Raw genomic sequence first — 15,406 nt, 5'->3', positions numbered from 1 at the left:
GTCTTAAACTATAATCTCCCTCCCTTCCTCCCTCCGTCTTTCCCCTCTTCCTCCTCTTCCGTCTCTCCCCCCTCCCTTTCTCTCTACCCCTGTCCCCCCCCCCTGTGTGTATGTGTGTGTGTGTGTGTGTGTGTGTGTGTGTGTGTGTGTGTGTGTTTTGTGCCACAGAAGATTCCATCATTTCATTGTGTATTTTATGGTATATTTAAAATATTTACTCATTTTAATCACATTTATCTCTAGGTATCATTTTCTACAGATACTTGAGACCTTGTGGATGGTTATTATTACTATCAAATTTTCTGTTCATTCCAGCACATAAGAATTTACGGAACCTATATTTTCTTTGATTCTAATTCTGATTGGGAAAATTCATATAATTTTTATTCACCATTATTTGCACTGAAGATTTGATTTTGTACACTGTTAAAAGAGATGTAATAATAATGTTAATCTTTTAATTTTCGCATTGACAGCATATTTCCTAATTTTGTGCACCATTATATTCAAGCGAGGGGTGCAGTTATTAAAACACTATACTAACATTTTAGGGTACCAGAATTCAAATCCCTGTCTGACCATTCAGATGTAGATTTGAGGTGGTTTACGTAAATCACTTTAGTAGAATGCTAGCTGGCTTCTTCTGGTAAAAGATATGACCAGTTTCCTTCCTCATAGTTCCCCTGTCTTAGATCCTGCTCTATCAGCCTCATCATTGGTGAGATGTTAAACACTATTCTTTCCCTCAATCATTTTCTTCCGCCACTAAATATTATTTTTTATTTTATGTGAGTGCACCTTAACAGTCCTCTTATTTATTTTCTTTTGTATGTTTTACCCATAGTATTTTTTCCCAAGAGGTTTCCTGTAGCCTCCCATGCCCAATATGGAATAATATTTTAACAGAAAGTAATTGAAAAATTAAAAAGTAACACTTCATTATTTGGAAAAAAAAAAAAAACATATTGTGGTACTTTATTCGATGTTGTAGTTTTCATTTGCTTGTACCTCAAACTACTTTTTCTGGAATTTTCTGTCATTGTGAATTTATGTGGTCCTTCGTAGATCTGTATTTTCAACTACTGTTTCTTACGTTTACAGGACAATGAACTCTGGGAAAGAAATCGAATGCTAACAAGTGGTGTTGTACAGTCTGTGGACGTGGACGAAGATTTTGATGAAGAAAACATAGACCGAGTTCATTTACTGGTGCACAACATTGTACCTCCATTTCTTGATGGCCGTATTGTTTTTACAAAACAACCAGAGCCAGTAGTTCCAGTGAAGGTAAGTAAATAGAACACAGTACTGTAATAACTGGTGTGTATGGGTGTTGAATAGAGCAGGTAACTTTTTTTTAGTGTCATTTATTAATAGTAAATTGAATGATATTTAAAAAATGGCTTCGGCTACTCCCTATTATTACGAAAAATTAAAATATTATGTGGAAGATAATAGTGTCAAGGATAACAGCCCAGAAAACCAAGCAGTATACATACATACATACATATCTAAAAACACAGATGATGTGACTTACCGAACGAAAGTTCTGGCAGGTCGATAGACACACACACAAACAAACACAAACATACACACAAAATTCAAGCTTTCGCAACAAACTGTTGCCTCATCAGGAAAGAGGGAAGGAGAGGGAAAGACGAAAGGATGTGGGTTTTAAGGGAGAGGGTAAGGAGTCATTCCAATCCCAGGAGCGGAAAGACTTACCTTAGGGGGGTAAAAGGAAAAAAGGACAGGTATACACTCGCACACACACACACATATCCATCCGCACATACACAGACACAAAATGTCTGCTTGTGTCTGTGTATGTGCGGATGGATATGTGTGTGTGTGTGTGTGTGTGTGTGTGTGTGTGTGTGTGTGTGTGTGTGTGGGCGCGCGAGTGTATACCTGTCCTTTTTTCCTTTTTCCCCCTAAGGTAAGTCTTTCCGCTCCTGGGATTGGAATGACTCCTTACCCTCTCCCCTAAAACCCACATTCTTTCATCTTTCCCTCTCCTTCCCTCTTTCCTGATGAGGCAACAGTTTGTTGCGAAAGCTTGAATTTTGTGTATCTATCGATCTGCCAGCACTTTCGTTCGGTAAGTCACATCATCTGTGTTTTTAGATATATTTTTCCCACGTGGAATGTTTCCCTCTATTACATACATACATACATACATACATATGTAAATTTCTTGTAAAAATCAGACATGATTTCCAAATTTATTCAGACACCATTAATTTTGGAGCCAGATTTTTTGAAATTATTAAACTATTACAGATCGTGCATGAAGTGCAGATATAAGTTTCCTTTAATTAAACTATGAAACGTTTGTGATTGTTTCCTGCCATATCAAATATCTTGTCAACAAATATTCTTGTCTATTTAAAGGTTGGCATGACTTGTCATGGTTCCTTCCTGTCACAATATAAATTGACAATTCATCAATGCAACTGTTTTGTCCTGGACTGGTTGATCCCTCCACAAATACAATAAGAAGTCAAAACGTTGCGACCAACTGATTAATAGCATGTTGGTCTAATATTGGAATGCAGTATGGGAACAGTCCTGTGTGGCTAGGCTTCAACAAGTCCTTGGCAGGTTTTCAGAGGTATGTGGCACTAGATGTCTATTCACAGGTCACACACTTTTCATAAATTAGAGGCCAGTGGTCTGTGGGTGCAGAGCTGGCACTAGGTAGCACCCCATATGTGTTCGATCAGGCAGATTGAGAGGCTCGGACAATAACAGGAGTACACTGTGGAGGATCCTCAAACCACCATAGCCCAATTATTGCTTTTTGACAAAGACATGAAGGTATGCAGGTGGTCTGTAGTAGTGTTCCCGTAGCCTGCATGCATCATTGTCTGTTTTATTACTACCGCAGGTCACACAAAGCCCAAGTGAACGTCCTTTGTAGCATAATATTACACGAACCAGACTCCATCTGTGGACAAGTGCATATCTTAGGGAGCCATTCGCCTGGATGACTGTGTATCAGGACTCAATCATCGACCTGACGCGACGAGAAATGTGATTTATTGGATCCAGTGACGTGTTTCCATTGATCAGAGTCTGAGCTCAGGTATGAGCTCCATTGCATTTGTAACTCGTTGGATCAACATGGTAACACCTACTGCTGCAGAGTCCCATGTTCTAAAATGTGTGGCCGAATGGTGTTCTCCAAAACAGTGGCTGCACCAGTATTGTACTATGTTATCAGATTTACCACAGATTGCCACCTATTGTACTTAACAGATTGGGCAAGCTACTAACACCTGTGATCTGTGGCGAGGAATTGATGCCCAACACTTCATTGCCTACACATTGCTTGATGTCCTTTAACCACTTTCCATACATTCTCATGACAGTAGCACACAAACAACCACTCAGCTTCACTGTTTCTGAGATGCTCATTCCCAGGTGCCACGCCAAAACAATGCGCCCTGTGTCAAAATCACTTATGTTAGTGGATTTCCCCATTTTCAGCTGTATCATTACTAGAATGATTCTCCATTTGTCTCTGCTCTGCTTACATACTTTCCTTTCCATGTTACGTGCCATCCAGTCTCGTGACAACCAGCAGTCATAATGTTTCAGCACATCAGTATATCTTTCATAGTGCTCCTGATTTACACAGTTGGTTGTAAGTACTAATTTATTACGCAAAACATATATTTAATAAAACCTTGCAATTGTAAATAACAATGAAAAGTAGGATACACAGTAGCTGATAAAAGTTACCTATATAGGCAGCCTGACAGAGCATGGTTAAAGCATAACCAAAAGAGTGTCCAGGGAGAATAAAACAGTTCAGGACTGTAAACTGTAGATCATTTAAACAAAAAAGAGTGCCCAGTGATTGGAAGAAGGCACAGGTCACACACATCTACAAGAAGGGTAGCAGAAGTGATCCACAAAACCATGTTTTTCAGGATTCACATTTGTTGGCTTTGTCAACTGAAAACCAGACTATCACATTACAACCCAACTACATCCTCATAATTCATGATGACATGTTCAGGAAAAAAACAGTAAAATGTTTGTGAAGGATAAACTGCTACTCACCACAAAGATGACACATTGAGTTGCAGACAGATTCAACGAAAAGACGGTTATACATTGAGCTTTCAGCTAAAGCCTCCTTCAGAAAGGAAACATACTGGAAACACGCCTCACACACATATGACCACTATCTTCATCAGCTCCAGCCAGAATGAAACTGCGTTGAACAGAAGCAGCAATCTGTAGTAGCAGAGATATAGCAGAGTATGGTTGTGGGAAGAGAAGTGAGTGCTGCCTAGCTGAGCGTGCAGGGACTAGGTGGGTCAGGACAAGGGTGCCAGGCTGTGGGGCAAGGACGTGCCTCTCGAATACGGGTAACCCCACACACTACAGTGTGGCGCACGGAGCTTTCTCAGCGATTGACCTTTCCATTTGCAGACATTGTGTTCTCCCGACCACCCATTGGAGGGTTCACGATCACCTGTGTCCCTCCCTCAGCATCATTCCTGTGGATGCCTACCCAGACGTGCTCTCAACAGTGTTGACTGGGGTGCTTTAGCCTCTGCTCTCACCCTCGACTCCCCAGCACACGGAGACATCGATGAGGCAGTCCAAAATACAGCAAAAGCCATTCTTCCAGTATCTGCTTTGGCTATCCCCTGTTCCTCGGGCCCTCCCTGATGAAAGACATCACCTGGGTGGTCGTCATCAATCGCAGAGGCCATTAGATTGTAGGTGGGCTCTCCAGCGCCGTAAGTGGCACCCGTCAATGGAGTACCTCACTGCGTTTAAATGGCTCCAGACACGGGTCCGCCACATAGTAAAATGACAGAAAGAAGAATGTCCGTAATGGTATGTTTCAACCGTCGGGCCACGTACCATTCACAGGTTTGGACAAAGAGCGTACTATCTACACCGACTCGGACATCAGCGCCGAATATTTTGCTCTGCATTATGCTCGAGCCTCTGTGTCTGTGAATTATCACCTTGCCTTTCATGTCCTAAAATAGCCGTGGGGAGCAAAATTAACTGTCTGTAACTATACACCATCCTGAGCCATATAATGCTCCATTCAGCAAGTGGGAATTTCTCAGTGTCCTAGTCCTCTGTCCTGGTTCAGCCCAGGGCCAGATCATATCAACAACCAAATGATCGAGCAGAAGTCAGTGGATTGTCAATTTCATATCCTTGCCGTCTTTAACAGCATCTGGAGCGAGGGCCAGTTCCCATTGCAATGGCAAGGAAGCATCATCATCCCAGTACTGAAACCAAGTAAGCACACTCTAGGGATGGACAGTTATCACCCAGCTAGTCTCACCATTGTTCTCTGTGCATTGCTCGAATGTATGGTAAATCGTCTGTTGTGTCGGCTCCTCGAGTCTCGGAGTCTTCCGGTTCTGTCTCAGGGCGATGGTTTCACCGAGGCCATTTCACTACTGATAACACGGTTTACCTTAAGTCTGCCATCCAAACAACTTTTGCTCGATGTCAACACATTGTAGTCATCTTCTTCGACATGCAAAAGGATTATGACACCACGTGGCAACACCTCATCCTTGCTATCTTTCACAAATTGGGTCTCTGGGATCTGCTCTCAATTTTTATCCAGAACTTCCTGTTGTACCTTACTTTCTGGGTTCTAGTTGGTGCTCAGTACCCCCCATATCCAAGAGAATGGGGTTCTACAGGGCTCATACTGAGCGTGTCTCTCTTACTGGTAGCAAATCAATTAGCTAGTAGCAGCTGTGGGGTCCTCGTATACCCCTCCTTATATACTGATGACTTCTGGGTGAAACTGAACTTCGACTGCAAAGTGCCGTACGAGAGGTGCAGGCATGGCCTCTCACCCATAGCTTTCTGTTTTCAGCTGCCAAGACTCACGTCATGCACTTCTGGTGATTCCCTACCGTTCACCCACAACCAGAGCTTTACCTTGACAACCAACTACTCAATATGGCACTACCCTTCTGTTGCTTTACAAATCCCTGATACAATCTCACCTTGATTGTGGGAGTCTGGCATACAGTTCGGCATTGCCCTCAGTATTATGGATACTGGATCCGATACACCACTGCAGGGTTGAACTTGCGACAGGAGCCTTTTGATCTAGCCCTGTGAACAGCTTACTCATGGAGGCTGCAATCCCTCCTCACTGATCAAGTGCCAACAGCAGCTTGTCAACTATGCTACCCATATTCACATCTCTCCTAAGCATCTGAGCTACCGTCTTCTTTCCAAACATGGGAATCAATCTCACAATATTGGCCCAGATCAGAGATTACAATCGCAGTCCGTATTCGGTCCTCCTCTCTTAGCTGCAGTTGTTTCCTCTTCCACCTCTCCTCCAGACCCACTCACGTACACCTCCATGGTGCATCCCTCAGCCACAGCTTTGTCTTGATCTATCACAAGATCCGAAAGAATAGGTTCCTCTTGAAGCCCTCCCCTACCAATTCTTCTCCATCTGTGATGCATCCCTGCGTTCAGAAGTAATCTATACTGGCTGCTGGTCATGTAGGCTTTGCTTATACTCATGTGGGACACACTGTGCTGTGCTCCTTGTTTTATGGCAATAGTGTTTTCACTACAGAGATGGTAGCCATCTCTTGTGCTCCTGAATATATCCGTTCCTGCACTGGTGGGTTCTTTCTCATCTACAGTGACTCCCTGAGCAGTTTGCAAGCTCTCCACTGGTGTTAACCTCGCCATTTCTTGTTCATCTACATCTACATTTATACTCCACAAGCCACCCAACGGTGTTTGGCGGAGGGCACTTTACGTGCCACTGTCATTACCTCCCTTTTCTGTTTCAGTCGCGTATGGTTCGCGGGAAGAACGACTGTCTGAAAGCCTCCGTGCGCGCTCGAATCTCTCTAATTTTACATTCGTGATCTCCTCGGGAGGTATAAGTAGGGGGAAGCAATATATTCGATACCTCATCCAGAAACGCACCCTCTCGAAACCTGGCGAGCAAGCTACACCACGATGCAGAGCGCCTCTCTTGCAGAGTCTGTCACTTGAGTTTGCTAAACATCTCCGTAACGCTATCACGGTTACCAAATAACCCTGTGACGAAATGCGCCGCTCTTCTTTGGATCTTCTGTATCTCCTCCATCAGCCCGATCTGGTACGGATCCCACACTGTTGAGTAATACTCAAGTATAGGTCGAACGAGTGTTTTGTAAGCCACCACCTTTGTTGATGGACTACATTTTCTAAGCACTCTCCCAATGAATCTCAACCTGGTACCCGCCTTACCAACAATTAATTTTATATGATCATTCCACTTCAAATCGTTCCGCACGCATACTCCCAGATATTTTACAGAAGTAACTGCTACCAGTGTTTGTTCCGCTATCATATAATCATACAATAAAGGATCCTTCTTTCTATGCAATCGTAATACATTACATTTGTCTATGTGAAGGGTCAGTTGCCACTCCTGGCACCAAGTGCCTATCCGCTGCAGATCTTCCTGCATTTCGCTACAATTTTCTAATGCTGCAACTTCTCTGTATACCAGTGTTTGTTCCACTATCATATAATCATACAATAAAGGTTCCTTCTTTCTATGCAATCGTAATACATTACATTTGTCTATGTTAAGGGTCAGTTGCCACTCCCGGCATCAAGTGCCTATCCGCTGCAGATCTTCCTGCATTTCGCTACAATTTTCTAATGCTGCAATTTCTCTGTGTACTACAGCATCATCCGCGAAAAGTCGCATGGAACTTCCGACACTATCTACTAGGTCATTTATATATATTGTGAAAAGCAATGGTCCCATAACACTCCCCTGTGGCACGCCAGAGGTTACTTTAACGTCCGTAGACGTCTCTCCATTGATAACAACATGCTGTGTTCTGTTTGCTAAAAACTCTTCAATCCAGTCACACAGCTGGTCTGATATTCCGTAGGCTCTTACTTTGTTTATCAGGCGACAGTGCGGAACTGTATCGAATACCTTCCGGAAGTCAAGGAAAATAGCATCTACCTGGGAGCCTGTATCTAATATTTTCTGGGTCTCATGAACAAATAAAGCAAGTTGGGTCTCACACGATCGCTGTTTCCGGAATCCATGTTGATTCCTACAGCGTAGATTCTGGGCTTCCAAAAACGACATGATACTCGAGCAAAAAACATGTTCTAAAATTCTACAACAGATCTACGTCAGAGATATAGGTCTATAGTTTTGCGCATCTGCTCGACGACCCTTCTTGAAGACTGGGACTATCTGTGCTCTTTTCCAATCATTTGGAACCTTCCGTTCCTTTAGAGACTTGCGGTACACGGCTGTCAGAAGGGGGGCAAGTTCTTTCGCGTACTCTGTGTAGAAACGAATTGGTATCCCGTCAGGTCCAGTGGACTTTCCTCTGTTGAGTGATTCCAGTTGCTTTTCTATTCCTTGGACACTTATTTCGATGTCAGCCATTTTTTCGTTTGTGCAAGGATGTAGAGAAGGAACTGCAGTGCGGTCTTCCTCTGTGAAACAGAGTATCCAGTATGCCCTTGAACAATGGGGAAGCTCAGTGGCTTTTATCTCGACCCTGGGCTACATCGGGATCCCAGGAAATGAACTTGCTGATAGCCTGGCAAAACTGGCTACCTGTAAACCAATTCTTGAGATCAGTATTCCAGAAACAGATCTCCGATCTTTATCACACCATCAAGTTTTAGGAATCTGAATACGGAATGGCTCACTCTGACTTCACCAAATAAACTGCGGATGATAAAGGAGACAATGAATCTATGAAGGTCCTCCACACAGGCCTCTCACAAGGATTCTACCATCCTTTGCTGGCTCTGCATCGGCCATACATGGCTGATTCATGATCTCCTGTCACAAGGACCCACTCCACTATCATTGTGGTCACCGTTTGATGGTGGTCCATGTTTTGCTGGAATGTCTCAACATGCGGCAGACTCTTAGAGCTCCCTGACTCGTTACCCCTGGTGTCAGGATACAATGCCTCAGCAGCTGAGTTCATTTAACATTTTATTCTTGAATGAAGGGTCACTTAATCTTATCAGCCCATTAACGGGTTGGCAAAACACTCTGTTGCCTCTCTGCCCAGACTGGGCTGCAGCTGTCTGGGCTTGGTGGTCCAGTCCAGTCCAGTCCTCACCCTACCTGCTCTTTTACTCTTCTTCCACCCCCCTTCTCCCCTCCCCTCTTGCGTTGTCTGTTAGACTTGTTCATCTCTTGTCTCTCAGTGATTCTCTTGCCCTGTTCATATTGCTAGTCTTTCCTAGGCAACTGATGAGTGATATACCTCTGGTAAGTGGCGGGGGGGGGGGGGGGGGGGGGCTTTAACCATCCAACCAACCAATCATAATATTGTTGATATTCCAACCTGGACTTTCCATTATTTGGAGTTAATCATCTCATTTCTTTAGCATCTAACCTATTCATTGTATGTTCTTATAAAGTACATTTTGTGTTTTGCTATCGGAAGCAATGACAAATGAGTTTTATTGTAGTCCAATGTGCAAAACTGATAAATATAGTTATCTATTCCAAAAACCTGACTCTTAGGATCAGTCAGCAACACTGGATGTTTACCTTTGTGCTCTATTGATAGTCCTACTTTACACTAATCTTGCCAGGAGTTACAGCTTTTTAAGTTGAGTGGTAAGTTGTTTGAAATGAATGTAGTTCATGGTATTGCCATTATCTTTTCTAATTAATACTTCCACTGTTCTTCTGTTGTTTAGCACCTTTTTTGACTGGATACAGAGAACATTGAGTGAATTTAGGAATTATGTTGGGATGCCTACACTTTAGCCGTCATTCATCATTGTACCAGTGGATTTAAATATTTTTTCATCCCCTGGTGCACTGTATTTGCAGATTTGTTTGTTGAACTACCGTCATTTTTTGTTGCAAAAATTGTTCAGTCACGCATCCAGCACTTTTTCTGTGGATTATTCTTCTGCCATTAATATGCTGACTGCTCATCAGTAAAGTCCATGCAGAACACTGTGGCCAGTAGGTGCACAGACAGCAGGGCACGCTTGGGGAGAGCGGTAGTGGTGGGGGTCACAGGTGATACAGCGTAAATGTGGAACACTGAGGGGAAGTGCCATTCTAAACAGAAGCCTACATCACATGTTTTGTAAATATTAAGTGGACTCACTCCATACCCACATTTCAATGGTAGAAAGATCTGTTATCTCTGCTTTGGCTAGCTTAGAAACAGAATTCTCCTGAAAATGCAGTGATTTATTTTTGCCTGACTTGTTAACCCTTTTTAACTTTCAGAGAAGCATCATGAGTGACAAATTTTAAATAAAACCTACAAATTTCTGTGGTTACTGTGTTAAAATTTGCTTGTTTTTGCCAAAATACCTCACTAACATATTGTGCAGACACAGTTGTGAGGGAATTCTGAAGCAGTTATTTATTAAGTTTATTAAATTAGGAACTGGGGAGAAATAAGGCCAGTAGCTTATGAAAAAACACATCCTCAGTACTAAAAAACATGTAATGTCTCCACTTATGTTGTTCCAAAACCCATAGCATTTCCCATTTCCTCAGCTATTGATGGCCCTTAAAAATTACATTCTTTCATCAAAAAAGTCTGTAGTTAGTGGAATAACATGGTAGATAACGAGAGTGCTTTGTGAGATGATTTTTCTCAAGATTGGTGACAGACATGTCTGCCCAAACCTAAAAAAAAAAAAAAAAAAAAAAAAAAAAAAATCAGTATGTTAGCTTAATTTTGTATGCAGCAGCATATTACGTAATATGCCACAAATGCAAAATCATAGTGACCTCCATTTTCCACTGCAAACTTTTCCGAATTTCGTGCAGTGCCTTACTTACATGTAAATATCACAATAACTGTGACCGTTAATGAAATTATGGGCACATCATAATGAACCTGAGGTATAAAGTTATAAGTAAAGCAGAAATGAATTTTTTTTTATGAAGTAGTTTCTATAAAATAGTTTGAGAAAGATTGCAGGGCGTCGCCATGATTTTACCATCGCTGACTGGCAGAAAGCTGGTAAACACTTGTTGGCCTTGCTTTCCGAACAAACAAATGAACTTGCCCAGCGCATTGGATGAAAGATGGTCACTGCGCATCAGCCACCATATCCTGCACAGACTCCACCCTCTTCTATACATTTCTCAGTGTGACCTATTGCTGCTTTTGTATTTGAATTTAATTTTGCAGCAATAGGTCACAAAGTAAGCAAGCTTCTTGAGAAAGAAATGAATAAAGATAAGTTTAGATCTAAATATGCAATAAATGATGCAAAAACACTAAAATCTATAAATAACAAACTGAAAAACAACCAATCCATAGTTGTGAAGTCAGATAAAAGCAATACATTAGTTGTGATGAAAGAAAAAAAATACATAGACAATACCAATGAATTTTTTCTGCTAATAATATTCAGCACATTGAAAAAGACCCAATCAAACAATTTCAAATTAAATTAAGGAACAATTAAATAACACGTATTTCCTATTGACAGAAACTGAAAAGAAATACCTTACATGCATGAATCCAGAAGCACCACACCTAAGAGCATAGCAAAAAATACACAAAGATGGAAATCCAATATGTCCCATGGTCAACTCTACAAAAAGCCCAGCATACAAACTGTCACAAAAACTGAATAACATACTGATGAAAAATTATGCATATGAAACAACATATTCCATAAAAAACAGCATGATATTAGCTAAAGAACTAAGTATCAGAAAGCTCCCCCAAGATGTGCAGTTTATATCACGTGACATCACCAACCTTTACTCAAACATACCCATACAACAAGCTCTAAAGGTAATACAAAAGAACCTTATGCAACACAAGAAACTTTGATACACAGAGATAGTCGAATTTATGGAACTCCGTTACAACTACTTTACCTTTAGTAACAACATTTATAAACAACCAGATGGCCTAGCAATGGGATCATGTATATCTGGTACCATAGCTGACATATGCATAAATCATTTATAACAAAAATTATTTGACAGCCAAGAACATTGCCTAAAGAAAATAGAATTTTTTAGGAGATATGTAGATGACACACTACTGTTAGTGAAAGGGGATACCAAAGACATCACAGACATTTTAAATTGTTTCAATAATCTGCATGAGAAAATCAAATTTACAGTGGAACATGAGCAAAATAAAAGCATAAACTTTCTGGACCTAAATATTACAAGGCATAACAACACATGCACATTCAAAATTTATAGGAAAAACTCAATGACAGACACCACAATCCCTGCAGCCTCATGTCACCCAAATATCCGTAAACAGGCAGCATATGGGTCAATGCTGCATAGGGCAACAAAAATACCGTTGAACCAAGAAAATATGCAACAAGAAATAAACACAGTGATAAAGATTGTAGTTGCGAATGGTTACAATGTTCCCATGGTTGACACAATTCTAGACAAAGTGAAGAAGGCCCATGTGCGAACTGCACCACAGAAGAAAAAGAGAAAAACAAATGTATATCTTGCATTCCATACATAGGCAATGTATCACAGAAGATTACAAATATTTTCAAAAATCTCAAAGTAAAAATTGAGTTTTCTACATCTAATAAACTACAACAAAAACTAATACATAATATAAAATGTAATCAGGATCCATATTCAGACTCTGTAATACACAAGGTAACATGCCAGGAATGCTCCATGTTCTACCTAGAACAAACAGGCCGAAATTTCAACACCAGGTACACAGAGCACATTAAAGCCTACACACACAACAAACACACTACGTCAGCAATAGCAACATAGAAACATAATACAGGACATCCATTTGGAAAAATAGAGCAAAATGTCAGAGTACTCCACCGGCTAAATAAAAGACATAAAATGGATTTGCTAGAAGAACTGGAGATATAATATTAAACGAAAAACTTGAAAGTGAATCAATGAATTTCTTCAGATGTTTTGATAGTATACTTCAATAAAAATAGTAAAACATAGAAATAAGAACAATTGCAAAATTGCTAAAGCAATTTATGAGCCAAATTGTTAAGATAAATAACCTCTGTACAAAAGCATATCATAATCTGTGGACTACCTGTAAGAAGATCTTTGTAACTGTTTCGTTTATATAAGATATTTTCGATGTGTAAAGTGTACAAGAAGTTGTGTGTGATGTTTAGTGTGTGTGAAACTCTGCACAAATGGACCATATTCCCAAAACGTGTCGTGCGAAAAGTAAAATAAAGAAAAATCGTGACTGGTAGCAGAAGATTTATTTATAAACAAACCTATTGTGTTTTCACAGTCACAGGCTTTCAAAATCCATTTATAATGGATCAAATCAGATAAAATAAAATTCTTAGAAAATTTTACAGAAATTTAATCTATCCATTATTGTTTGCAGGATCCCACATCAGATATGGCAATGGTAGCAAGGAAAGGTTCAAATTTAGTTAAAATTTTTAGAGAACAAAAAGAAAGACGAAAAGCACAGAAGAAGCATTGGGAGCTTGCAGGAACAACAATAGGAAACATCATGGGTGTCCAGAAGACAGATGAAAAGGTAAGGTGATAATTATTGAGTTTGGCACTTGTTTAGCTTGTGTTGCAGTTGATCTAAATTTTCATTTGTGAGTCTTTTCTTTCCTATCCACCAGCAGCAATTTAAACTAACTAAACAGTTTTGTTTCCTGGTTTTGAAATTGTAGTGAATAGTCAGAATGATGTCCCAGCTCTGTATGCAGTAATGTTGCAGGTAGAGCCTACCTCTAATTCTTCCAAAATTTAAACATTTTATTCTATATATTTGTCGCAGATATCAAAGTGACCTAAGTTAATTATACAGCAGATAGCATCACTAGCATGTCAAAATCATTGTTATGATTTGGAATATAAACTACAGATTACCCTCATTTGATGCTGTACGAAATCTAAGAAGTGTGATGTATTGTGCATGTATTGGGTTCCTCAGTAAGGGCTTTAACTCTCTGCGTTGTGTGTAAAGTTATTGTGACAATTCAGAGAAGTGGTGTTGGATCAGTCTTTTCCATAATGTGTCAAGTTTTTAACTTCTGGATTTTGTTAAGGTTTAGTGTGGCGTACATTGGTAATGCAGTATACATACATCCTCTCCTCCTCCTCCTCCTCCTCCTCCTCCTCCTCATCATTGTCATCATTCTCGTCCTTCTTTTTTTAGCAAGATAATTTTCCAGAAATAAAAGTTGAAGGGTAAAAGTCTAGATCAGAGCCAGAGGCATACTTACGTGTTTCGTGCAATAACATTCTCAGCACTCTCAGTGAGGTACGATGGGAAGTACATAGTGTGTGTCAGCTGCTGTCAGCTGCTAGGTGTATGCAGTCAGTGAAAGAACAGCAGACAGACATCATGTTTTGAAGGAATATTGTGACTGCTCAAATCAATGAATCACCACCTCTGAAATCTTTTCACATTCCAGGAAACAAGGCAAATACTTTGACAGCAAAATTATTAATTTAATTTAATCTGTGCTGTTAAGTCCATTCCTAACCACAACCTCATAATAAGTATCATATTCAGAAGAACCAAATATATATGACAACAAAGATTATTAATTTAACTTTTGCAAGTAAAGCTGTCTTATTCCAACCTACCCAAGACCTCTGGCTAAGCTACAAGTTAGTCTGTCATGACAAAGAGGTGTTTTAAAGGGTGTTTACACCACAGGACACACAGGAAATTCAGAAAAAACACAAGAATTTTTTCACTCAAGAAAAATCTGGGAAAAAACCCCGAATTTTTTTAAATTCTGGAAATTTTCATTTGTTTTAATTTTCAGTTAAATTTTTGTAATTTTGAGTGGTAAGAACTGATACTCTAACAAAGAATTTTACTTTAGAACACTACTATAGAGTAATACCGCAACAATAAAATATAAATAAGAGAATAACACCAAAATAAAACTTTAGTAGCAAAGAAAATGTGCCATTTGCAACAACGAAACACAGCACACACACACAATCGTCTACAGACAACAAAATGTGTCAACTAAAGGACAAAACCTATAGGGCCCTACACACACACACACACACACACACACACACACACACACACACACACACACACACACACTAGAAATCGTAATGTAGCTAACAGTTATCCACATTAAGAATGGTTTGATGATGTTCAGCAGCTCCGTAATGCACGATTCATCCAGTCTTAGGTAATTACGAAAATCATTGGATCTCAGTCGCTTAAGTAACAGAATGTTGTGAATTTCTTTTTTTATATGAACCAGTTCTTTGCCCACACCTTTCTCTTAACTTTTTTGTGCTTGTTACCCCTACAAAAATCAAGGCAAATTCCCATTTTTGTTCCTATGTAAAACCAAGTGGCATCTCATGTAATGTAAACAAAATGAACCCAAGATAAACAAATCCCAACAACTTGGCAGTGCT

The 15,406-nt window shown here is 40.2% G+C and overlaps 1 protein-coding gene across 1 annotated transcript in view; it reads left to right on the top strand.

The window, feature by feature from the left end:
* LOC126251448 (pre-mRNA-splicing factor ATP-dependent RNA helicase PRP16) overlaps window positions 1-15,406 on the top strand; it is a 197,771-nt gene that overhangs the window by 22,368 nt on the left and 159,997 nt on the right. Inside the window, exons 7-8 of the mRNA XM_049951876.1 lie at window positions 1,102-1,287; window positions 13,377-13,535. Of these exons, the coding sequence (XP_049807833.1) occupies window positions 1,102-1,287; window positions 13,377-13,535 (345 nt within the window). The remainder of the gene's footprint in view (window positions 1-1,101; window positions 1,288-13,376; window positions 13,536-15,406) is intronic.

The sequence above is a fragment of the Schistocerca nitens genome, chromosome 4, assembly GCF_023898315.1.
Source record: "Schistocerca nitens isolate TAMUIC-IGC-003100 chromosome 4, iqSchNite1.1, whole genome shotgun sequence".
NCBI classification, from domain to species: Eukaryota; Metazoa; Arthropoda; class Insecta; order Orthoptera; family Acrididae; genus Schistocerca; species Schistocerca nitens.
Note: the sequence above shows the minus strand (reverse complement) of the source record. Positions and strands in the feature narration are given on the sequence as shown.